This window comes from Notolepis coatsorum, assembly GCF_963971535.1.
Source record: "Notolepis coatsorum genome assembly, chromosome: 18".
NCBI lineage: Eukaryota > Metazoa > Chordata > Actinopteri > Aulopiformes > Paralepididae > Notolepis > Notolepis coatsorum.
This window is the reverse complement of record NC_140182.1, coordinates 36,500,851-36,528,817: the sequence shown is the minus strand read 5'-3', so window position 1 is coordinate 36,528,817 and position 27,967 is coordinate 36,500,851. Positions and strand designations below refer to the sequence as shown.

Here is a 27,967-nt window from a genome sequence, read left to right as displayed (position 1 = left end):
GATCCAGGGTAGGATTACTGTGTATTGGAACATTTCTGTATGTGCACTGAATTAAAGATGGATGGAGGTGCGACGGAGTTAAAAGGGTGAAATAAATATTGAAAATAAGACCTTATTGTGTTACTACTACATGCATTATTTCAATGAAAGAGACACAAAGAGACTTTTAATCTTACTACACAATGACAATCGGAATCAAATTTGATAATGAGTTTATTTCAAGATAGCTTAAAGATTCCCATCACACATGTTTTAAAATAAGTGTATATTGAATAACAATTAACATACCAAACTGGTTTAGCAGCATCCATAAACCTTTTCCCTCATTGAGAATGCAATAATCTACGAATGCTCAGTCACCCCTTCCCCCCTCACATCTTCTCCCAAGCACTTAGTCTTTTTCCAACTCAGATTTTGAGGAAGTACAGAGTCACGCCTCCAAGAGGAATTAACTGTAGAAAACAAAATAACAGAATATTACTCCAAAAGGGAACTACCAAAAATCCACTCGACCAACAGAATCAAACAACAGAGGGTTAAATAAAGCCGTGAGCCATCCCATGGAGGTTCCCACTGCGCATTGCTTCTTCTTCTTGGTGTTTTATGGCGGTCGGCCACCAACTTTTTGGGGCATTACCGCCACCTACCGACCCGGGGTGCGGGCCAGTCTCCAGGCTCCCCTCTCTAACCCCGAAGCAAAACTAACTAACCTACAAAACTTCCTACAACCACAATATTTTCCCTCCCAATCATCCTCCATCTACACTATATACCCCACACATTATGCACTGCGCATTGCAGAACTCATAAAAAGCCTGTCAAGACACACAAGAACGGTGACCGGCCCTCTGAGCAAAACAACAACGACAAGAGATGTCGTTAAATTCCCCCTGCCCACATTCGACAAACAACTCAGTTCCTGAGTTTCCCCCAAATGCCACATATCAGAAGTCAGATTTCTCATGAATACTCAATGATGTACTCTGGATAAATCTGATGTTTCTCGAACACGACAAAGATGCTGGGGTTGCCCTCTGAATCGACACAGCTGTCGTAGAAGCCTTTGCCGGCGTGTTTGGCCGGAGGTCGCAGGAAGTTGCTGCTTCCCATGGTGTAGTCGCCCACCAGGATGAGAGCGACAAACATGGTCTTCTTCCGGGTGCCTTTAATACTCGCATATTTATCAGAGTACGAGGCATCTCTGGCAAAGTAGCTCCCTATACAGTAAGAAAAGTAATGGGCCATTTTAACATAAAACATGTTTAATATAAAAAGTGTATTAATACTATTACATTACATTACATTATGATTGCAGACATCTTGGTAGGCAAACTAGGAAGCTCCTACCTCCCAGTTCGGAAGTCATAAATACCACATGCCATGCATTCAAGTGCTTTTGTCAGAAACTGCTCTTGTTATTGGTCGTAAAATCGGGAATGAAAACAATATGGACAATAGAAACAAGATTTTTGAGGTGCTCGTTTTATCTGAAATCATGCAACACACAACTATGTTACACAAAACAAATGTAATCGATGTTTTAATAACCTAAGACATGAAGTGTGTTTATCAGCTCACTCCGAAATCATAGAAAGACTTTTCCATTGGTAATTCCCACGTTGTTGGACGGTTCATGTGCACTCAAATCATATTTCTGACATTTGAGACATGACTTGGAGGTGCCTAAAGACCAGGTGACTGTAATCACGTAACAGGTGATCATCATTAACACATTGGGCGCCGTGTATTGTACCCATCATTGGGTCCAGTCTGCCACCGCTGTAAGCCTATGGAGATGTTTACCTTCTTTGCAGGGCTATAACTTTTAAAATATTATAGCTATATCGACATTACTATGGCCCATTCAACATCGGGTATCTATCGTTTCGGATGTGGGAACGTTATATTTTTTCATTCATACATTGTTGTGTTAATACCGTCGAGAATATAAGTATGTTTTTAAGCTTTTCTGCTGTAATTCCAAAAACGCGAGTTATAGGCCCTGAAGCATATGATAGATTATCGATTGGCGTTTCTTTCCTATACACGCTATATTAAAAAATTCAAATGTATATGATCGGTATACATTATGCTTCATCATGCGTGAAGGAAAGGGGGGGGGGGGGGGGTCGTTTATAATTCCTTGATCGTCAGTAACGGCTTTATTTAGTATGGGTTGATACATTGTTCAGATGGATTGCCGTGAAATGAATAAACAATCGGGCTGAAAATAACGTTATATTCCTCTTACCGTTCGCTGATGAGACTGGAGGAAAAATATTCCAATTATTTGACGTCGATCTGCTAGATCCATTTCCCGTTTGTATGACGCAATAAACGCCGAAATCATATAGATTATTGCGTTTCGAAAGCGATCCGATGCACTCGAGTATTTGTCTGGACCCACGTAACAAGATATTACTGCCGGAGGGATTTCCTCTGTGCACCAGCGCCACTTCCGGTTTGGCGTGGAGTGTAACTCACCCGATCAGTCACCAGGCGGTGGTATTGAGGCGTTGCAATATCAGACAGGGTGCCGCTGCAGTCCCGGAGGGAGGCTGGATGAATTATGAATGCCATGGCGAAAAAATTGAATATTGATCCCAACAACATGTTTATTCGTTGTTGGCCTTCAACGCATGGCGGGCAATAACGAATTATCACGTGGTTGGTGTCCAGTGTGTTAAAGGAACATGCCAACATTATGGAAAATGTCTTCTCCAGAGTCAGACAAGAAGATAGATGTCCTCTCTGTGCGTTCAGTAGAAAGCCTAATACAAGCTAGCCTAGTTTAGCACAAATGAATGAAAGCGGATACGGACCAGTTAGCCTAGCTGCCAAAACACCTCTCCCGCAGTTTTAAGCTAGGCTACTGGTCCGTATCCGCTTCCGTTCATTAGTGCTAAGCTATGCTACCTTGCAGCCGGATAGCTTTCTACTGAACGCAGAGAGAGAAAATTGGTATCCATCTTCTTGTCTGAATCGGGAGAAGACAGTAAGCGCATAATGTTGGTGTGTTCCTTTAAATGACAACCATGGCCAATGAGCTGTGTCTATGGCATAACATGGACATGAGAACTCTTGTTTTGGTGTTATGTTGACAGTTGACAGTTGACATGGCTGTAAGAGGGTAATGTGGACGTACCTTTGCCATAGCTCGTGCCGTGGCTTGTGCCGCAGATCCGCCAGTCAAAGTTCTGCTCACAGATGGCATCGATTATAGACTCATCTGTTGTTCCATGGAACAAGTACCGCTCATCCACAGACTTGCCTGCACTCCTCTCCTTCATCTGTTCCTTCTGCCTGAGCACAGGGGGAGAAAAGGACAAATTGTGATAACGTTGAAAACATGTGCGAATATCACTTCAAAAACCATGTCAGGAACAAGGACCGTGCTTCCCAAAACACACCAACTCTCTAACGATGATCTCTGGTGATCACAATATACAGCTAGAGGGCGAGGCTAATCACCGACAGTATTGTGATTTAAATGGATATGTAACGTTACAGTACATAGGACTATAGATGGAAATTATAGCTTCTTGCTAAATCTGGTGCACCCATCTACAGTATTTGCAAATTATTGTCAGTAGGCCTACACGGTCCTTAAATGAAATAAACTAAAGGTGCATAAATTATGCATTACTATATTCCATCACAATAGAATATATATAGCTAGGCTACTGACATTGTGATCACTTGAAATGTGTATTTTTATTTTGTCACAATATTATTTGAAAAATATTGTGTAAAATTGAACTGTATTTCTGAGTTGCAGCACTTAAAAACATTAAATGGACTGTTATATCTTATTAAATTGTGGAAATGTATTCATTCCCACTTATTAGACACTATTTCTGATAGTAAAATGGGCGTAAAAGGCAAAATACAGAATTCTGAAATATTAAAATGGAAAAAACTGAATTTGGGAAAAGATATAATGGAATTTGGAAAATAATAAAAATGGATTTCATATGGCTCTACGTATCTGTGTGTGTCTCGCTCTCTCTCCCTCTCCCTCTCTACATCTCTCCTGAACCTATTTAATTCAAAAGGAAGACATTGATGGACAGTAGCTATAGTATAAATTATAGCTCAGTTGTAGCTGTAACAGAATAATTGTATTAACTATTAATTAACTATTATTCAATAGCGTTTCAATTATAATGAATTAAATAATTGTATAAAGAATTTTCAATGTTCTGTCATCTAATAATATATTCCATTGCCTTTCCTATCTGTATCAAAGTCAAAATGTTGGTATCATAACAACACTACAACATACAAAAGCAGCTTGACAACCGATATCCTTTGCGTCTAATAGGCATTGGCCAATTTGTAATTTTGGTGGTATGTGCTATTTGCGCAGATGTTTAGCCCTTGAATGAATGAATGAATGAAAACTTTATTTAACAGATTGCAGAATGGGTACAATACAGTACGGCTCAATACACACAATTGTTAACACTTTCAGAGCCCAAGCTTAATCTTGATTTACCGCTTGAATGCCCACCATCCACTTCAATGTTAGCGTTAATAACGCCTAATCTATGTTTATGTCTATGTCGCTTATCAATAACTCGTTTTCCAGTCAACATTGTCGAAGCGGATTGTTTTTTTTATCGGTTCATTTTCGTTTTATAGCATTTTGAAATATATATGAAAATATAAATATTCCATGATAATCGCCCTTTACTGGAATATTCTAGAATGTTGTCATTTTTCGGCCTATTTATGAATAGTTTTCAAATAAACGCTAGATTATCGATAGTATATGTGTACGTGTGCACGCTGGTGCCGCGCGCTGAAAATCGATTCTCTCAGTTCCTGATCGCTCTTACAGTCAAACAGCCATATCACATTATAGGGTAAAAGCTTATATCTCCGTGAAAACGGGTCTGATTATCCTAAGACTGGTAAAATAGATTCCTTACTTGAGATCAGATGGTATCCAAATGGATTGTTCCAATTCCTGATAGCCATTCCAAAAATCTATCCTTTTATTGATCCCACGCGTATACTGTAAAACACAGTAACCACGCTGTGCTGAGGGTCCAGCATGAAGCGGATCGGCCCCGGTTACATGCGTGAGAAGTAAAATGTGGAGTCCGGGTTTTTTTTTCTCATGCATTTTCATTGAGTCCAATCCAAAAGGGTGAATTACCATCTGTGAGACGATAGGGGGCGCTTTTTTCACATCTGAGCGCCTGGGGTGGCTGATTTACCAACGGTAGACTCGGTTGATGAAATATGAATTCAGATCGCTAATAAAAATAAAAAAAACGAGAGAAAACGAATATTCTCGTTATGGGCATTCAACCTGCGGGGGGTAAACCAGAGAATATTCGTTATGGTCATTCAAAGTGTTAAGGGGGGCAAAAGAAGCCCTGGAATTTATTTTTTACTTTCTAACCCACCTGTAATTAGAGATCTTGAGGAATCAGTCTATACTGGACATTACACAGCTTACTGTTAGCTTAATGTAGCACAATCTTGATGGGGAAACATTTGGTGAAAATCGGACTCATTGGAACCAAGTTTAGGGTCAAGTGGAGCTGTAGCGTGTGAGACAACAAGATATGTGTCTGTGTGGAGGAACAGGACAGGTGTCTGTGTGGAGGAACAGGACAGGTGTCTGTGTGGAGGAACAGGACAGGTGTCTGTGTGGAGGAACAGGACATGTGTCTGTGTGGAGGAACAGGACAGGTGTCAGGTGTCTGTGTGGAGGAACAGGACATGTGTCTGTGTGGAGGAACAGGACAGGTGTCAGGTGTCTGTGTGGAGGAACAGGACAGGTGTCAGGTGTCTGTGTGGAGGAACAGGCAGGTGTCAGGTGTCTGTGTGGAGGAACAGGCAGGTGTCAGGTGTCTGGGTGGAGGAACAGGCAGGTGTCTGGGTGGAGGAACAGGCAGGTGCCTGGGTGGAGGAACAGGCAGGTGTCTGGGTGGAGGAACAGGCAGGTGTCTGGGTGGAGGAACAGGCAGGTGTCTGGGTGGAGGAACAGGCAGGTGTCTGGGTGGAGGAACAGGCAGGTGTCTGGGTGGAGGAACAGGCAGGTGTCTGGGTGGAGGAACAGGCAGGTGTCTGGGTGGAGGAACAGGCAGGTGTCTGGGTGAGCATGAGAGTGTTACTTACCACTGAAAGACTCTCCAGAGAGAACGGTTCTGGATCCTTTTGATGCTGCTGATCTTCCTGCTCGACATGGTGTTCCTGAACAACTTCTCCACCATTGTGTACTCCTTCATAGAGCTTGACAGAGGAACCAGCTGAGAGGAGGGAGCGGAGAAAGAGGAAGGGTTGTGTACAGGGCTTGACATTAACTTATTGGCTCACCAGTCACTGTGGCTAATGGTTTTCCAAAGTCACTAGCCAGAACACTCTCACTCTCACACTCACACTAAATATCCAGTTTGTTTTTATAGTGTAAAGTTTGGCTACTTGAGACAGAGAGAGCTACTCGCACTGCGTTCCGAGAGAGAGAGAAAGAGACTCATTACGCACGATGCAAGTAAGCGTGCACTGCGTTCCGAGAGAGAGAAAGAGACTCATTACGCGCGACGCAAGCAAGCACGCACTGCGTTCTGAGAGAGAAAGAGACTCTCATTACGCACGACACAAGTAAGCGCGCACTGTGTTCCGAGAGAGAGAAAGAGACTCTTCACTAAAACTCTAAAACGGTCTACCGGCCAAAGTGGCTGGTAAGAGTGACGGAGTTACACGCCACTGCCGAATTCTACCCGCATTTGGTGGGTGTTAATGTCAAGCCCTGGTTGTGTGTATATGTGTGAATTATGTATTCAATCATTTGGAAGAAAAAGAACACTTGGCTGATACCTTGTATGTAGATCCAGGTGCAGGGAGGGCGGCCTCGTCCCAGTGAGACGGGACGGCCACAGCTGTGCAGGACGAAGCGGAGCCCTCGGATGCCAGACTACCACGGCGGAGACAAAGGCACACAGTTCAGTGAGGGTGGATTGCGTTAACAGTCAGAGATTGACTAATCTTTTTCAGGTGACTGAGACCTACAGTAGAGACATAAATAACTACTAACTTAATCCCACTGCTCAGGGGGTCGTTGATAAATAATATCCCCTTTATGTTAAGATTTTCAAATGTATTAAAGAAATTATGAACACTTAACGACTTTTTCAATCAATGTTTTTTTACTGTCTTTACTGCTATGTACTATGAAACTATGTCTACACTACTACCTACTATGTACTATGCTACCATGTCTATACTATTACCTAGGGCTGTCCCCGACTAAGGATTTGGATGGTCGACTAGGATTGGCCAAAATGTGCTGTGGGGATCGACTGAAGGCGTCTTGTCCTCTGCAAAAGCATGCAATTGGTCCACTGATGGATACATCTTGATATTTGTCTAGTAGTGTGTTCATTAGATGGGTGAAATCCTCTTTCAGTGCCTCTGTGTCTGTTTTCGTAGGCAGTTAGCCTCTGGTATGCGTGCCATTAGCGTTAGCCACGCTTCTATGCCTCTTTTCTTTTGAAAAAAATTATATATAAAAAAAGAAAAAAAATATATATATATATATATTTTTTTTTATTATATTCGACTAAGAGGTTGGCCAGTCGACTACGGCCCCTTCCGACCGATTAGTCGACTAATCGATTAATAGGGGTCAGCCCTATTACCTACTATGTATTATATCTATACTACTACCTACTATGTACTATGCTACCATGTATATACTACTACCTATTATGCTACTATGTATATACTACTACCTACTGTACTATGTACTATACTAATATGCCTAATATTACCTACAGTATGTACTATGCTATTATATCTATACTATTACCTACTATGCTACCGTCTATACCAGGGGTTTCCAAACTTTTCTGGCCGCGACCCCCAAATAACGGTGTCAGAGAGCCGCGACCCCCACTATTATAGGAGGTATAAAAAAACATTTAATATCTTAATTTTTTTTTAATAAATGGAAATGTATAGTTGAAACATGCAAACATTCAAACGCACACACACATTGCATTGCACAAGCATTGGAGGCTTTTAACCAGGGCCGGACTGGGGAAATCATTCAGGCCAGGACATTTTTTGTTACAAAGACTTCATTTCCTGCATTCTGGTGCAGGAATTTTTTTATTTGTACCCTTTAAATGCCAGTGTTTGTGATGGCATCACAAATTATTGTTAAAAAACAGGCTAGCATATGTATGATTAGCAACAACACTGATTTTGATGGATTTTCAGTTTTTTTTGTAATGTCAGATTGAAAAAAAATAGAATATTTTATTCAACTTCAGCCCTGATCACAACACCACATATTCATTTTATAATTCTAACCCTTTAAATGCCAGTGTGTGTGATGGCATATATTTGCAATATATCAAATGCAAAGTAGATTTTTCTGGGGGGGATTATTACAGGCTAGCATGTGTCAATGATTAGCAACATTCCCTCCACCAATCACATGCGGCTCCCTTTGTGTGTGTGTGAGAGCAAGAGAGAGAGAGAGAGAGATAGTTCTCCAACTTGTGTGAGTTGCAGTGATCTCCTGGTTGTTCCCCACCTAGGTTATCCAACTATTGCGCTGCTGCAACTAGAAACACTGGCCTGGCCTGCTTCCAAGTTCAGTGGCCTGACTGCATAAACAAAAAAAATCATCTGGCGACCCCCCCCCGCGGCGGCTCGCGACCCCCACTTTGGGTACCCCTGGTCTCTATACTACTGCCTACTATGTACCATGCTACCATGTCTATAATATTACCTACTATGTACTGTGCTACTATGTCTATACTACTACCTACTATGGTACTATGTCTATACTACTACCTACTATGTACTATGCTACCATGTCTATACTACTACCTACTATGTACTACACTACTATGCCTATACTACTACCCACAATGTACTATACTACTATGCGTATAATACTACCTACTATGCTAATATGTCTATACTACTATGCACTCAAGAGTGTATCACTCAAGTTCGGTGTAGCCCTACTGCTGACATGTTGTACACAATTTGTACGTCGCCTTGGATAAAAGCGTCAGCTAAATGACTGAATGTAAATAATAAGGAGAATACCTCTTCAGCTTAGCCTCCACATCCTGAGCTGACACAAAGCGTGGCCTCCTCCTGACCACTCTTTTGGTTTTGTGATGTGCATTCTGCTGGTACATCCCTGAAACGGAGGTTATAATTAGATAAGCTAGATCAGGGGTGCACAAACTTTATGACATAGAGGGCCATGGACCAAAATGTAACGGAGGCGTTGGGTCATGGGCCAAATAATGCACTGGACATTGATCATTTAATAAAGGTGACAGGGTCTCAGGTCTAGTTTCATTGTATTTGTACCTTGTGCAAATCCCTCCTCAGATTCTTAAATTGCATCAAAACAGATTATCTAATAATTCTCTGGAACCATTTTGAGGACCAAATGTAATGCTGTGGAAAGTCACCCTTTCCCTAACCCTAACCCTCTAGGGTTAGACAATGACACATTGGCAAAGATACCAGTGGATATATGTGGTGTAGCCTACCTTTGAAGTGGAGAATGTACTTGTGCTTGCCCACACTAAAAGGGATCTCAGTCTCTGTGTCTTCTAGATAGGCGTTCTCCAGAGTCTGAGAAGTGACTCCAGCAGACTTGTCGCCACCGGCCTGCAGGGAAAACATGATCACATGAACACTCCATCCAAGTCACAATGGAACTAAAGTCCAAACAAACACGCCAAATCTAGTTACAGTACAACCAAATCTTTCCCATAGATCCTTCGGTTGTTTAGTGGTGGTGGCCAGCCAGTTAATGCATTACTTTATCAGTTTGTGAGATCTATTCGTGGTGGGTTTGTCTGATATTGTGGTGGGCTGCCTCACACTAATAAATCACAGCACTTGTGTGATTGTTCGGTAACTTTTTTCAATAAAATTACCATGTTTTCACCAGCTATCAGTGTCAGAGATGTTTGAAACGGGGGCTACTTCATGTCCTGGGTCTGATTATCACTAAGACTATGGGGCGACAGTGGCTCAGGAGAGCTGTAATCGGAAGGTTCCCGGTTGCATTCCAGCTCCTCCCGGCAGTGTGTCAAAGTGTCCTTGAGCAAGACACTTAACCCCTAGCCACTCCCAATGAGCAGGCCCGCCGTCTGTGTGTGAATGTGTGAGTGAATGGGTGAATGTGAGGCATAAGTTGTAAAGCACTTTGGATAAAAGCGCTATATAAATGCAGTCCATTTACCATTTACTATTCCTCACTCAGTAATACAAACTCACCTCAAGTCCGTACTCCAACCACACCCCATCATCGTTCCAGTACCACACCCACTGTGTGGTGAGGATGAAGTTGGGGGGCTTGGAGACCGAGGAGGCGGTGGACAGGCGACGGACCGGAGACCCTTCATAAACCATTGTCAGGAAGTTAACAGACTTATTACCGCGGGATGGAGATCTGAGAATAAAGGTAGACCAACCATGGTCATTGTGTGAGTGTCTGCAGATTTACAAGTTTAATAATACATGTTTGAATAATGCAATGACAATAGTGTGTGATAACAGATACTAGGGCTGGGCGATATTATATAAATATCGGGTACAGGTCATTAACGATACACTTTTTAAATGTATCGTGGATATCGTGATGTTTTGCCCTCACGTTAGAGGCCGCCGCGGCTGAGATGAGACTTACAAGCGCAGTGCTAAATGCTTTCCTCTCCCTCTCGCCTCTCCCTCTCGCAGAAAAAAAGTCAGTCACACACACACACTTGCCCAGATTACGTCATCTACACGAACATACACGCACGCAAGCGCACACACCTAGCCAGAACAGAGAGGCGGTGGCTCGGTGCCACAAGATGAGTGACCAAGGCGAAAACGAAAGCAAGGACTCTACCATAGAATTAATTCCAAAAAAGGGTTCTACATCAGTGATATGGACCTGGTTCGGCTACACGCGAACAGACGTGAGTCAAAGCACCATTCTGTGCAAACTTTGTAAAGCTAAAGTCGGGGCAACGGGAGGAAACACTACCAATATGCCGAAAGCATTAACAGGGCTCCAGAGTACGACTGTTTTGGTCGCAATTCAGTGCAGTGCGACTGGATGTTTTCCCTTGTCGCACTGGTGCTGTCTGTCTGTCTGTCTGTGTGTGTAGCGTCTTTTTCCCCGTGGCCATGTGTGTTCTAAAAAAAAAAATCTCTGCCTTTGATTGGCTATAACACGTGCATTCTACAAGGACCAGCCCTGATCTGCCTCTGATTGGCTCTGATCATCACCCTGAAATTCGTATTGGCTGAATGACAAATAAACAAAATAGCCATGTCAGCATCAACTTTCCAAATTGAAAGGATAAATGTCTCATACTGGTTTCATAATACAACGTTTCCAAATGGACGTTTGGATTAAACAAAGTGTATGCAGTGATGCTTTCACAGCGGAACACAAGCTGCTTAACGTTACAGGTATGTTATGCATGTTAATTAAGCCATGTAACGTTAGAGCGCAGCCCTTTAGCTTGCTAACGTTAAGATAGCAGGAGCCGTCGGCCAACAAAGCTGTTTCAACAAATGTATACACAAAATGGATTATCATTCAAACGTATTCAACCCTCCCGTGACAAGTAAGTAGGTAGTCTACTACTCAACCGCAGCAATGTGCGCTATGTGTAAGGCTGACCTTCGAAGCTTTTTTTGGCAATCGAAGCTTCGGGGCCGAGCTTCGATTTTAATTCGAAGCTTCGAAAAAAAAAATATATATATATATATATATATATATATATATATATATATATATTAATTATTAATATGTTGTGAGACTTGGTAAACTTTGTTGTTTTTAAATGTGCTCTATAAATAAAGTGGATTGGATTCATTAATTAAGTAGCCCCTTTCGTGACTGTGACGCAGCCAACAAGGTTTCACTCGGCTGCGCTGCCTGGGTGCAGTGGGGCTGCTCTCACAGCCAACGACATGACATTACATAATTATGTTGCAACCTTCATCTATCAAGCAAACAATTATATTATATTTAATTTATAATTATATCAGACAATGCACCTACAAAAGCAGATGATTACAATTAAATTAGCCAACACATTAGTCATAGCAGCATAGGCATAGCCTTATTAATGTTTTGTGTGGCGTCGCCGTCGTGTACTTGGAGATGCATTTTGGAGGCAAAAAATAATAATAATATTTTTTTTACACTTCGATTTTTTTTTTATGTTCGAAGCTCATCCCATCGAACCAAGCTTTGAAGCTTCGAAGTATTTAAGACAGCCCTAGCTATGTGCCTAAACTTTGCTAAAGTCAAGACTCAACAGTACGCTGGTTTGAGGCGTGGACGGAAGTGGGAATTTTTCAAAATAAAATACCCGAAAGACTATTACATGATTGCTGTTTCCGGCTGGTCCATCATCTTGAAAACACAATGTATTTGCCCATTGCCCATTTCTAAATCGTCTCGTTTAAAACAATTAAAGCATCAACATTTGCATGGTGTACCTTTCTGTGCGTATTCATATAAAATAATTAAATAAACGCTGAATTTGATTTCAACCAAAAATGCAACAAATAATGTTAGTGATAGAAGGGAACTCATTTTGTGCAAAAATGGAAAGCTTTCCAAATGTTCATGAGGTAGAATTGTTACAATAGCCGATAATCCATTTTCCCAAAGATAAATCCCTATACGGGTGGACCTCGCAGGTGGTCCAAAGTGACGTCACTCAGACTACACCTCCCTATTTAGGAGGAAATTGTTTGCATGATTAAAATGATGGTTCGAAAAACCCTGGTGAATGTTCGAATCCAAAAAACAGGCTTGGGGACAGCTCTAACTGGAGCTGAGCTGAATGTGTTAAAATAGACATAAAAAAGTGAAGGATTAAAGTGTAACTGTAATTGTAGAAGCAGAAACCGACTTGGTGGATTTGTATTGCTAGAATATCAAAATATCAGAATATCATATCGTTTAGACTAGTGTTTGAACACTAGGGGGCTCACCACCTCCATTACAGCCCCACTTCTATAAGTAACCTAGGTGATCACTGCAATCTCATGCACCTGCCGAGGATTTACTTTCAAACCTGTCTCACTGTTGGAACTGCTTATCCGTAAACAAACAATTGACAACTGGGCCCTGTTCCTCGTACCTGGCTAACTGAGTTAGCCAGATAATTTTCAGCATAGCTTGACTTAAGCCAGACATTTCCGTTCCCCGACGTCGGATTGTCTATGGCAACAGATCAGAAAGTTTGAACCTGGTTGAGGGCAGAGTTTAGTTCAGTTAGCTGGATTCACAGCTAGATCCCATTATACCATTCTGAATTATGTTGTTGTGCTTCGTTCTTCTAGAGGGGGCTTTTGAAATGTAAAATAATATACCTAAGATGCTGATAATAAATCACATTCAGCCTATAGATATACTTTGTCCTAAGTATTTATACGGAGCTCGGTGTCGCGATACACTGCATGTGGTTATTTTAATAACGGTGCATTGCAAATGTGAATCCCGCAGGGATATTTTTAATGAATGAAACCTATCGGGCGTTTGGCTCGGATTAGTTTAATATTCTTCGCTGTGTATTTCAAGCATACATTGAAGCGTCTCTGCGTGGATTGTGGATATGAATTATGAGGAATCTGAATCTGTGGATTGTTTAATTGTATCACTGTCACTGTGACAGTCACACGTTATTGTGATATTGTAACTGGGTTTAAAATATGAGGAGATGCGCTGTTTGATGGATTTGATGACGTGACGTGACTTGATAAATTGAATGAGCCTTTGACGTTTTTGAGAATGAATTTGAGAAAATGCATTTATCTTTTCAAGCACTGTTATCTGATGATGAACATGAGGTGTCACTGGTATAAACCAAAGGTTAATCAATTCAATGCATGTATGGATGATTTCCAAAACAGATTAAAACCTTGATTAATAGTGTAACTGCAAGCCTCCCTCCAAGCCTCTCTTTGGGAACCATGGATTTATATAGTACATAATACCTAAGCACATACAGTACAGATATCCTCATAATATAATTCGTATCAATTAGATATACTATTTGGGCTTGTTTTTATCCTTATTCTGAAAGAGTTGAACTAATTATTTTCGCTAGCAAGATCTCATTTGATTATTCATTCCATTAAGCCTACTGCCAGCAGGCACATTTAAAGAAATATAATCTGATTGATTGGGGTAATGAGGGACTTAAAATGAGCCTATAGATTATGCATTTAACTTCTCGGCGAGGCTATTGAGCCGTACTGTATTGTACCCATTCTGCAATCTTGTTAATAAAGTTTTAAATCAATCAATCAATCAATGCGTTGGAAAATCAGGATTTCTGCGATCTACACCTGCTGTCTTTTCAGGTGAGGCGGCCGCGTGCAATTATCCTGAGTATCAAGTCTGGTTCGAATTAACAAGACTGAATCCACCTTCGAGGAACAGGGAAAGCCTGGATTCAAACATCGGGTTAATTGAATCTGGATAATGGGACTTTTGATCGACTTAGTTGAACCAGGTACAGGGAATAGGGCCCTGTTCTGTTCAACATCATCATACTATCATTCACCTTTGGACAACAATAAAACCCTGTAAACCGTACCAGCTGCAACTTGGACATTCAACTCATTCAACATCCACAACTTTGGTACTGAGTAGAGAAGTAATTGCGGGTGCATCGTGGACGCCTGTCAGCACACCCAGGAATGACAGTCGGCCACTACAGTAATACAATGTTATTTTTTACAATAATTTACATAACATCTTAAGAAATTACTAATGTGTATGGAAACTGACAAAAAAGGTAATGGCAAAGGTAACGCTTAAAATGTATTATTGCAGTGGCAAAAGGCGCAGTGGACATTTTTGGGTGCACCTAAATTATGTGCTGCACCTAAATGAAAAAGTTAGTCTGGAGCCCTGATTAAGTTGCGCGGTAGCCCTACTACCTCGAGTGTTTTAAAACCACAGCCAAAACAGACGACGCTAACTACATAATTTGCCAGCAGCAGCATCCCTTATGACAAGAAGAGCAAGCGATGGAGGGAGATCACAGATGCGGTAACGTTCGACATAGGAAAGGACATGGTTCCATTGACAACCGTGGAAAAGACAGCGGAGCCAATGTTGTCAAAGCCTTGGCTTTGAACAAGTGGACTCGACTACAGTGTTTTGGGCACAGGCTTCACCTGGCCATTGGTAAGTGGAATAGTTCATATAAATGTATGCAAAAGCATTCGATTACCAGTTATAAGCTACTAGTTTGTAGATTTACATAAAAAATATCAGTATTTATATCTAATGTAACAATTAAAGAAAAATTAGTCGTCATGTGTGAGTGTGGTCGTTCATTTATTTTTAAACAGTCAAACGTTTTTTAATAAGATAAGTACTATGTATGCCCTCTGTTATATTTGCCCTACAATAAATAGTTACAATAAATAATCTAATAATCTAAATCTAATCTACCGTACTTTTCGCACTATAAACCGCACCTGACTATAAGCCGCAGCAGCTAAATTGAATGATGTGTACATATATAAGCCGCACTGGACTATAAGCCGCAGGTGTTTTAATGTTTAATTACCATATGTAATTACCATTGGGACACAATACTGTCGGACAAATAACAAGAATTAACTCATTTACAAGTTGTATTAAGTTTAGCAAATAAGGGAACAGATAAATAACATTTCAATGCAGTCAAAAAAGCAATATTTTGATTTTTTTTTTGGTCTTTTTCCCCCTCCATTTTCCTCCGATTTTCTCCCATCCCAATGTTAGTCGTATGCCAATTCCCAGTCCCTTCCTGGTCGCTGCGCACTTACCCCCCACAGTCAGATCATCTGGGAGAGTGGAGGCTACCACGTGCTTCCTCCGACACACGTCCAGCCAATCACTGCTTCTTTTCACCTGGCAGCGCGGATTCTCATCGAGAGGGCGTAGCGTGTGGGAGGACCACACTATCCCCCTCGAGTCCTATCCGCGCTTAGCAGGCGCCCCGACCGAACTGTAGGAGTCGCTGTTTACAACGACCCGGACCCACCCCGCCAGCTTCTCCCACCCTCTAATACAGCCAATTGTATTAGTGCAGACGGCCAGCCAAGCTGGTGACAACCCCGGAGCTGTGAGCTGGATTCGAACAGGCGAATCCAGCTCACAGCTCCGGGGCTGGTGACGAACGCAATCTCCGCTCGGCCACCTAACCGCCCTGCAATATTTTGATTTTAACATTTTTGGGTTTGGTCACATCGAGTCACATATAAGCCGCACCGTTATATAAGCCGCAGGGTCGAAAAATGGGGGAAAAAGCCGCGGCTTATAGTCCGAAAAGTACGGTAATATATAATCTAAAAAAACGAAAGGCTAAAATGCTAAATATATAATCTAATAATCCAATCATCTAAATCTAATATATAATATAAAAATGCTAAATGCATGAGTCTTTTGTCTTTAATGTTAGTTTGCAAACTCAAATACTGTCTTGGTAAGCCTCATAATGAATTGTTTGGGGGAAAAAGGAAAAACATTGTGATGTGTATCGTGTATCGCCGAAAGGTCCGAAAATATCGTGATATCATATTTAGGTCATATCGCCCAGCCCTAACAGATACTACCTTCCTGGTCAACAATACCGTTGTGTTTTCAATAACACTTTACTTGGGAGCTCTGCTTGTGAGGGATTATGAAAGAATGAACCCTTTCACTACCACACTACCAAATGGTTAACCCTTTCACTGCAGCAATAGACACATAGCCACATGACAAAGGGTTAACCCTTTCACAACCACTACAGGTTAACCCTTTCACTACCACACTACAGGTGTGTGTGTGCCATGCTCAGATCGGCAAGCACTTGTAATCTCATTGTGTGCTAAGGTTCTAGGGTCTGACTGCATATCTAATAACAATCCCATAACAGTTTTTTCAGATTCATACAGTTTTGCTAAATTTTTTATTTTATTTTTTATCCACTTTTTCTCCCATTTTCTATTTTTCTCCCATCCCAATTTCGTATCATCCAATTCAACCCTCCCCTGTCTCGAACGCTGTTTCTTGCCTCCCACAAGCCGGCTGCAATGTGGACTAAGTGATACATAGCACGAGTCCCCTCCGATACTCGAGGTAACAGCAGTTGCATCTTTTCACCTGCGCGGCACGATCTTTCAGTGTCAGGGGTCTGCGCTTTGGAGGGGCGCCGCCCCCATCGCTTCCTGATTCTACTGCGCAGGCGCATCAACCGACCTGTAGGAGTCGCTGTCCACAACGCCCGATCCCCACCTATCAGTTTCCCACCCCCTAATACTGCCAATGTGTATTAGTACGGACGACCAGCTAAACTGAAAGCAATGTGGAGCGCTGGGCTCGAACAGGCAAACCCAGCGTCTCCAGTATTCGTGGTGAGCGCCTTGCCCACTGCACCACGTAGCGTTTTGCAACATTTGTTGAAGACTGGTTGTACTGAGTGCTCTCAGGTGTGTGCGTGTGCGTGTGTGTGTGTGTGTGTGTGTGTGTGTGTGTGAGAGACATTTCCTGTCCCTGCAACCATGTCTAGGGGCCATTGCTATAAATAGCATGTTCTTAGTTAACTTGCCTGGTTAAATTAATTAATTAATTATGTTATGAACCTTGGTTCGAGAGTCAGAAATCCTAACCAGTCATTGGTCAACTGATCAGTGGCGCTCGTGTCTTGTTCAGGGTAACAGTACGCTTTCTCAATGTCCTCCGCGTCGGGCAAGTCCTTCCAGGTCACTCCATCGCTGTCGAGGACCTGCCACTTGTAAGGCAGGTGGTGGTGGACACGGACACACTTCTCTGGTAATAGAATTATGGTATAAATTGACACAAGCAGAGGCACACAGACATTCTCTCTCTGGGCGACTACGGCACCTTTAACATTTATTCTAGTGTGATGGGCAACTAGCCTAGAGTACCTTTAACATTCATTCTATTGTGATGAGTGACTATGGTACCTTTAATATTCATTCTAGTGTGATGAGTAACTAGTGACTACGGTACATTTAACATTCATTCTAGTGTGATGAGTGACTACGGTACCTTTAACATTCATTCTAGTGTGATGAGTGACTACGGTACCTTTAACATTCATTCTAGTGTGATGAGTGACTACGGTACCTTTAACATTCATTCTAGTGTGATGAGTGACTATGGTACCTTTAACATTCATTCTAGTGTGATGAGTGACTACGGTACCTTTAACATTCATTCTAGTGTGATGAGTGACTATGGTACCTTTAATATTCATTCTAGTGTGATGAGTGACTATGGTACCTTTAAAGCTGCAGTGTCTGCGGAGGAAATAGAGGCAGATTTCGTTCCTGTCCGTCTCGCTGATGGAAGTGGTGGCAGCTGGAGGAAGTAAAAGGGACGACATCAGGCACCTGCCTACATCTGCGATCTACTGCGTCCATACACCACGAACAGATCGCTCAGGTCGTCTGATCAGGGCTTGCTGGCTGTCCCCCGGTCTAGATTGAAGACAAAAGGGGACCAAGCCTTCGAAACCGTGGCCCCCAGGCTATGGAATGCTCTGCCCTTGGACCTTAGATCTGTGGTCTCGGTAAACACCTTTAAAAAGCAGCTAAAGACTGTCCTGTTCAAACAGGTGTTTGGCAAATTATGCTCTGTGTAAATCTTCTATGTCTTTTTATCCGTTTTGGTTTTCCTGATCTTTCACGTTTTTAATTATTTTCTTTTACCATGCTGCTATCTTTGCACTTTATTGATGTTTTTACTATGTGAAGCACTTTGTGACCCTGGTCAGTGAAAGGTGCTATATAAATAAACGTTACTTACTTGTTTACTTATTTACTTACTTACATGCACACATGGAGACGTGTGTGTGTAAACACCAGTGGTGGAAAGTATTTTTACTAAAGTATAATTTTGAGCTACTTGTACTTTTGAGTATTGAGTATTTTCATTTTAGGGAACTTTGTACTTTCACTCCACTACATTTCAAAGGAAATATTGTACTTTTTACTCCACTACATATATCTGAACCCATCGGCTACTAGTTATTTTGAAGAAAAAGATTTTGCATAGAAAACATGGCAAGAATTGATGAAGATTATGTACTTTCACATTTGAAGCCTGTCAACTTCAGAGTTGTTGAACGTAATCAGAGCAGCATAACTGGACCACATACTACTTTAACCTTTAGAGGTCAATGGTTCAAGGTTTGAATGCTCCAAAGCACTGGAATACACAAACATCATGTAGAACGCATACTTTTACTTTTGATACATAAATACATTCAATATCAAATACTTCTCTACTTTTACTTAAGTAGGATTTTGAAGGAAGACTTTCACTTTTACCAGAGTACTATTTTATATGGGTATTTCTACTTATACTTAAGTAAAGGAACTGTGTACTTCTTCCACCACTGGTAAACACATACATTTTTACACTAGTTTGATCAGTATGCGCAGGGGACATATTATGGAAAATGTGTTTTGCTTATAGTCTTTGTATGGATTTGACATTATGAAATGTTATTTAGGAGCTGGGGGGGGGGGGGGGGGGGATTGACATAGGTACTCCTTGCTGTTGCTGACCAGGGGTTTGAAGACTTCAGATTAACAAACCAAAACAAGCTCCTCAGAAATATTGATCATTGTGATGTCACAAGGGGGGCATAAGCAATTATTTTGATTTAATTAATTAGCTGTGGCTTTTCAGCCCAGTTTGGAAACCGTTTCTTACTCTTGGGTGTAGGGTAGCAGGGAATATAATGATGTATCTAAGATTTGGTTTGAGCTACAGCACAAGAGAAGAAAGAAGTGCTGGAATAGGACTGTCCCCGACTAAGGATTTGGATAGTCGGCTTTGATTGGCCGAAATTAGCCGATAGTCAACTATTAGTCGACTATGAAAAAAAGAAAATGTGAAAAGAAAAAAGTATATATATATTTTTTTTTTTATCATTCCATTTGGGCTGTGGGGGGTGCTTAATATCTAAGGAGTCGACGGAAGGCTTCTTGTCCTCTGCAAAAGCATGCAATTGGTCCACTGGTGGATACATCTTGATATTTGTCTAGTCTAGTGTGTTCATTAGATGGGTGAAATCCTCTTTCAGTGCCTCTGTGCCTGTTTTCTTAGGCAGTTAGCCTCTGGTATGCGTGCCATTAGCGTTAGCCAGGCTTCTAGGCCTCTTTTCTTTTGGAAAGAATAATAAAAGAAATCTTAAAAAAGAAAGAATTATTATTATAATAATAATTTTTATTTTTTATTTTTTGCATTAGACTAAGAGGTTGGCAGTCGACTACGGCTCCTTTCGATCGATTAGTAGTCGACTAATAGGGGTCAGCCCTAAATATAAGTAATTGAAATAGTTGCACAGATTCAAGGAAGTTGTATAAAATTGGTGAAAACATACGTAATTATGTCCCCCCCTTTAAAGATATGTATTTCTTATATCGTACCGGAAACCGCAGTAGCTGGTCTCTCTTGGTGACCCAAGATGATGAAGTTGTTCCTGTAGATCTTGAAAAGGTTTCCAAGGTTCTTGGGGCTGAATCCTCTGCCAGTGAGAATCTTCATGACGTGATCGTCAAGCGTATGGGCCCTCTTACACGCAGGCCCAAACTTACAGTCGCCTTGGACAAGATGCAGGCAGAGGTGAAGGTTGGTACAGGTGGTCGTGAACCTACAGGAACCGTGTTCGCCGTTGCCCTTGTTGTAATGCAGACAAATCTGAGGTAGACAATAGAAGGACGGAAATGTTTTTAAATCTCAAATAGAAATGAGGGGCGACTGGGTGGCGTAGCGGAGATTGCGCTCGTCACCAATGCAAGAGACTCCGGTCTCGACTCCCCGAGTCAGCGTTGCCTCCGGCTTGGGCCAGTCGTCATACTATCTCAATTGGCAGAGGTAGCGGGTGGAAAGTCGATGGGTGGGGATTGGACGTTGTGGACAGCGACTCCTACAGGTCGGTTGGGTGATGCCTGTACAGCAGAGACAGGAAGTATCGGGGGCAGCGTGAGCCTCCCACGCGTTACTCCTCGCCACTGAGAGTCCGCGCTGTCTGGTGAAAAGATGCGTCAGGCTGCGTCCTCGTGTACCGGAGGGGACACGTGATGCAAGGCTTCTATCCTCACTACAACCGACCAGTGGGAGGCATAGTCTAGCAACCTTCAAGACAGGGGAGGGCAGAATTGGCAATATGAAATTAGGATGGGGGAAAAATAGAAAAATAAGGAGAAAAAGTGGATAAAAAAAATCTCAAATAGAAATGGTAGGGGTGCGACGATCTCAATACATAATCTAACATCACACATACAACGTGTCAGAATTTCACATTTAAAAGTTCATTTTGAAGTTAAAAAAACACATTTTTGACTGGAAGGGACCTTTAACACATTCAGGGCCATTCTATTTCCCCATCTAGCTATAGCACGGCCAGGTTTTCATTACATAGTTTCACTGTGCGTCACGTTGTTTGTAGAGCTAAATCTATATTTTATATTATAGCTATGGATACAATACCATGGTAATTTGACAGTACAGTAACTATCTTCCGTTCAAGATGCAAATGAGAATAAATGTTTTCATGAATATGTTCATGCGTTATCCCGTGGTGAATAGGAGTATAATTTCAGAATGATCCGGGCTAATTCCTGGGAGGCTGGCTATAGGGCGCAACGTGAATTCTACTAAAACCATTGGCGTTTCGTCCCTGGACACGCTATTATTTTCAAATCAAATGCATATGATAGGTATTATGTTTCATCATGAATGCATGAAAGGGGGGGGGGGGTCGTTTCTGATTAATTGATTGCCAATAACGGCATTCATTATTACCACAACACACGCCGATCAGGGGGATGGGTATGAAAACCATGCACGATCAAGCTGAAATTGACGTCAAGATTGTCCTTACCTGTGATCGGTGGTATTCCAAAAATAATAGGGGTGGGAATCACCAGTTTCATCATGATACGATACGATATCGATTCTTTGGACAACGATACGATATTTGCCGATATCACAAAGTCTCTCACGATACAATACGATACGATTAGATTCAGGTGCCTGCGATCGATATGAGATGATATCATATGCCCATTTAACACAATCAGTAACATTTAGATCAACAAAAAAAAGTAATGAAAATATCATTTGACATTTGTATTTTTGAGCTCTTCCAGACATTTAAAGGAAAATCAATCTATTGTTTTTAATACAAATAGACCTCCTGTTCACTGTAAAGTGCCATGTTTTTATATATTGAGCTTTAAACTTTAAGCAAAATTTTTTGGAACTCAAAACTCACAACCTACCTCTCCCAAACCGTTCCTACAACAATTTGTTGATGTTGCATGATCATGTATAGGCCTACATTTATTATGTATTATATTGTTTATGTTTAAATAACATTTAAACATCAAACTCCTCTGACCTCATCTGGTCTTTCCAAAGACGCGCGCACACACACACACACAGAAAGGGAGAATGCTATGCTGTAACATCTACACACACGGAGCTACTGCTGTTGTTCTTGGGCGGATATGAGACTCGCCACAGGATTTTCAAAATAAGAGTATCGATATGAATCGATCTTATTACATCGCATCGATCCGATTCGATTGTTGATAATTACATCGATGTATCGATCTGGATCGATGTATCGTCCCACCCCTAAAAAATAATATTCCAATTATTTGATCGCCATCTGGTCCATCCTATGCCCATCTGGTCCACAACATAACCCACCACAACATATGGATCGGGGGTCCCGAAAACGATTCAATGCGATCGAGTGAAGCCCTAGGTTTCCCATTACTAGAAAAGTCTGTCCGGAGACATTCGAGTGTAGCACCTGGTCTGGAACAGGGTTTACTGCACTCTCGATACTGCCTACTAGCAGGATCTGGCCGGTACTGCACCTTCGGAGTCCCAGTATGCCTTTTAACACTTTGGACGCCGCAGCGATATGCGTGATGTGTTGTTAAAAGCGCGACGCTCTAAAGTATAGGAATATGTGGCGGTGTTTGCAGGGCTATAACTATATTCTATATTATAGCTATGGATACAATACTATGGCCCATTTGACATCGACTATCTATCGTTCAATATGTGTTAAAGAAATCATTTTTTCATCCATACATTCCCGTTTTATACCGTGGTGAATATGACTATAGTTTTAGAATAATCCCAGAAAACTACGATATGCAGCAATACGTGCAATTCACTAAAAACTTTGCCATTTCTCGCCTGTACACGCTACTATTTTGAAATAAAAATCATCATGAATGCATGAAAGGGTGGGGGGGGGGGGGTAGTTCTTTGATGCTTTGATCGTCACCAACGGCACACGTTGTGGAGTAAAATACACACATATTGTGATCGAAGTGAAATCATGGTTGGATCACAGCAGGATTGATACCATATAGGCCTTACCTTTACTAGGATGTACCCCAAAAAGAGTATTCCAATTATCTGATCGCGAGTCCCAGTATTGGTGTCGATCGTGTCGCCAACATAATCCGCCACACATCATGGATCGGGAGCAATTCACGCTTCTCAATCCGATCGGGACAACCGGTCCCCTTGTCCGACCAATAGAAATCCGACCGGAGACCTCTGATCGACCCACAGGCAAAGATATCATGTTTCAAAGGGTGCTCGATACTGCCACCTGGGTGGATGCGGCCGGTATTGCACATTGGCATTCTCAGAATGATTCCCCATGTTAACCCAGATGTCCGTGTGCCTGTAATGAATGGAAATATCAAATAAAAGAAATAACGATGAAAACCCGACTATACTCGGGTTTGGCGCCCAAGCGTCAGCGAGTTAACCCGACTATCATCGGGTCTGGCGTCCAAAGTGTTAAAAGGCAACATACAGGTCCCTGACATTGAATAGGATATTAAAATCAAAAAAAGGGAAAACTAACCGTTAACCGTTGCCGCCCAATAACGTATGTATACGTGAATGGCCCTGAAAGTGTTAAGAAGAGAAAAGTGAATATAAGATGTGAGGCATCAGCAGCAAGAATGGGCAAACTGTAGGACCCCGACACTTGTTTAAAGTTTCTTAGTTAACTAGCTTGCTAACACATAGCTAACATTAGCTTACTAACAACTAACTTGCCCCATCATCATTTTAGTTCCAAACTATTGCCATAAACGTTACTTTTCCTCCCTCCTGTGGTGTGTCTAACCTGCAGATATTGACAGTATATTGTTTGTCAATATATCTTGCTCTCTGGTAGACGCAGGGTGCTACAATAATCCTTTCACATGCCGATATTTCATGTTTTTAACTATAGCTAAAGGCATTTTTTTTTGTCTACCTTTTTCTCCCATTTTCAATTTTTCTCCCATCCCAATTTCGTAACGTCCAATTCTACCCTCCCCTGTCTCGAACGCTGTTAGGCCATGCCTCCCACAAGCCGGCTGCAATGTGGACGAAGCCTTACATCACGTGTCCCCTCCGGTACTCGAGGAAGCAGCCGTCGCATCTTTTCACCTGCACAGCGCGATCTCTCAGTGTCGGGGGTCTGCGTGGGAGGGACACGCCGACCCCGTCACTTCCTGATTCTGCTGCGCAGGCGCACCAACCGACCTGTAGGAGTCGCTGTCCACAACGTCCGATCCCCACCAATCAGCTTTCCCACCCCTAACACTGCCAATTGTGTTAGTATGAACGACCAGCTAAGCTGATAGCAATGCGGAGAGCTGGGCTCGAACCCAGCGTCTCCTGCATTGGTGGCGAGCACCTTGCCCACTACACCACCTAGCTAAAGGCATTTTGTTAGGTTTCCTCCCTTGGTTGAATATTACTGTGCCAATTGTTTCCCCTCCAGAGGGCGTGGTTGTTAGAGTATGACTTGTTGTGCTCTGTCTCGCCTCTTTATCGTTTCTTGTTTATAAACAATGTGTTCAAGCCAATCAGTAATACCCACTGAGTCACGTGACTGAATTGCCCCCTATCTGTGTTGAGCTGCGGCACTAAAAGAGTACAACAGAGCTCTATGGAGAACCCATGGCACTCCCCTGAAAGTTGTTTCAAACTAAAATGGCTGGATGCTATTTTGCCACATCAGCATGGCTGTGAGTGTGAGTCTGTCACCTTTTACATTAGCTAGTGTTGGAATGGATTGATTGTTTAGATCACTAGCATGGCTAACAATAAATGTTAATATACTGTAGTCTGCCCTATTGCTGACCAGGATTACATTCCTTTTTGCCTCCTTGATGCGCGTGCACACCGAGTCTGATGTGGACGAGAAACCTGTCTATAAACAGGGATTTAGTCTACTTCTTGTTTCTACAGTATGACCGGTTGTCACCCACCTCAGGAAGCAGATATGGGTCATTCTGGAGTAATAAGCAACACAGCTCTTGCTCACTGAAGTTTTGAAGACCAACACTCGTCAAAAGGGCCACATTGTGAGGAGAAGAAACACTGTGGGAATTCTTGCATTTGTTCCTGAAATTATAAAGATATACAATTATAAAATGAATGACACGTTTCACAATAGGCCAAAAACTACATACATCCATCTCATAAACAGCCCTTCAAAACATTTAGGTTAAATAGACCACATTATGCCACATCAATGTGGAACGCCCTACACAAAGCTGTAAAGGAATGTGAATCCCTACCCACATTCAAAACCGCTCTTAAAGAGCACCTACGGGAGGCTGCAATTCGAAACTGGCCACCGTAAATGTCCAAACACCCCCACCCCCTCCTAATAGACAGTCACGTCCCCACCGCATGTATTCTCTCCCGAGTCCCCACCGTATGTATATTTCTCTCCCACCCACCCACCCCCTCCTAATGTACAGTATCCTCCCCACCATATGTATATATCCTCTTCCCACCGTATGTATATTTCTCTCCCACCCACCCACCCCCTCCTAATGTACAGTCTCCTCCCCACCGTATGTATATATTCTCTTCCCACCGTATGTATATTTCTCTCCCACCCACCCACCCCCTCCTAATGTACAGTCCCCTCTCCATCATATGTATATACTCCGTCAGGATCTATGGGTAACAGTACTGTATATTTGCATATCGTATATGTCACAAATGTAACAGTACTAAATACCTGTATGTCATGTATGTCCCTATTATATGCCATAAATGTCATGATGTCATGTATGTTGTGTATGTCATAAATGTCACTATGAATAAAAAATGGGGGACCCTGATGTAAACAAGACAAACGTCTTTCTCTGGTCTGCATCCCCTTAACAATTGTGTGTATTGAGCCATACTGTATTGTACCCATTCTGCAATCTGTTAAATAAAGTTTTCATTCATTCATTCATTCATAACTGCAAGCCTCCCTCCAAGCCTCTCTTTGGGAACCATGGATTTAAAGTTCTAATAAAGTTTTTCATTCATCATTCATTCATTCATCATTCATTCGCCCTAGCTGTGCCCTCTCTCTCCATTAAAACACTAGATGGCGCCACATTTCACTTGAATGATTTCCCAGTATGCCACTAATCTTCATCACCACATTTGTATTCAGAATTCTCATGATTTTGTTATTTTAACCTATCTAGCTCAAATGAAATTCAATTTCCCTATTATTGCTTCTTGGTGTCAGAAAAACAACAATTTGTCTAAATAGCTTTTCTGCTAATTATCGATACTCATTTATTTTTACATGCACCTTTCATTAACTGTTATAATAATGCATTGCATTGCATATATTTTACTCGAATAAATTGTCTACAGATAAGCACACATGGAAGTACAACTTAAAATACATTGTTTAACACTTTGTGTTATCTCACTTTCTGTAAACATTTTCAGTTCAGTTCAGTTCAGTTCAGACTTTATTGTCCCTCAAGGGGACATTTGCTTTGCAGCAGTGGTAGAGACAACAACAACAACAACAAATAGGACAACACAAGAAACATCACATCTTACAGAATCCAACCAGGAAAAAGAAAATGAAACTGCATTACTGTTATTTTAAAAGAAGTTAAGTGCATTTAGTGCCCTGGGCCCGGGGATGTACGAAAATGTAAATCTGTTGCTCTTTAGCCTGGGGAGCCTATATCTCCTGCCAGTGGGGAGGGGGACAAACTCCTCCAAGAGAGGATGGTCTGAGTGAGAGTCAGATTGTCTGAGCCTTCCGCAGAATTTGTCTGTTATAAATGTCTGTCAAGGAAAGCTGCTGGCCTGGGTCCCGAATATCTTGATGGCCATCTTGACTATGTTGGCCAGACTGTTTTTGTTCTGTATTGACAGGTTGCCATACCAGGAGACAATACAAAAGCTTAAAATGGACTCAACAAAAGATTTGTAAAACAAAACCATAACGTGTTTTGTCCACATTAAAAGTGTTTAGTTTGCGCAGGAAGTAGAGTCCCTGCAGACCTTTTTTTGCAGATTGCAGATGTATTCCGATTGTGGTTTAACTTGTTGTCAACTACTGTTCCTAGGTACTTGTAGTGATCAACCTTCTCAACAGGTGAGCCCTTAATTAACAGACTAGTTGGTTTGTGTCCCTAGTTATCAGAATGGTATAACATGTAGGCTAAACAGTAGACTACTCACCCGAATCTGCAGTTACCGCATACAAAGTACCTGCAAAGGTGTAGTCTGTCGCACCGTGCACAGTCCCCGGGGGGGCTTCGACAAAGTCGCAGGGAGGTCTTCGCCACAACTACACTGTCTGGACTCAGAACATGCCCGGAGTCCTTCTCCCTGCCGACTTTAACAGCGATCTTCCCGTCGTCACACAGCACGCCGCGCAGCACCGACTCCGCCAGTGTGAAATGCTGTCCTACGATCTCGTCGAGGCGCTTGAAGTCCAAAGATCCTTCGTGTTGGCAGAGGGTCTTGAGGACACATTTCGAGACAATAGAAGACATGATGTTGTCGACACATATAGCTGTTGTAGCAATAATATCACCCGAACAACTCTCTGGATCCTCTCCCACCACCACCTCTCTTCCT

General features: G+C 42.0%; 1 protein-coding gene across 1 annotated transcript; it reads right to left on the bottom strand.

Annotated features, from left to right (window-relative positions):
- Positions 1-222: 222 nt before the first annotated feature.
- On the bottom strand, positions 223-27,967 carry parp12a (poly (ADP-ribose) polymerase family, member 12a). Its single transcript, XM_084334285.1, has 12 exons — positions 27,566-27,967; positions 25,336-25,471; positions 20,458-20,728; positions 18,302-18,379; positions 17,638-17,824; positions 10,276-10,450; positions 9,540-9,660; positions 9,082-9,178; positions 6,835-6,931; positions 6,136-6,266; positions 3,146-3,303; positions 223-1,217 (listed from the first exon to the last, which is right to left on the bottom strand). Exons 1-12 carry the CDS (start codon positions 27,880-27,882, stop codon positions 961-963), a joined length of 2,025 nt encoding a protein of 674 aa, XP_084190411.1. The 5' UTR covers positions 27,883-27,967; the 3' UTR covers positions 223-960.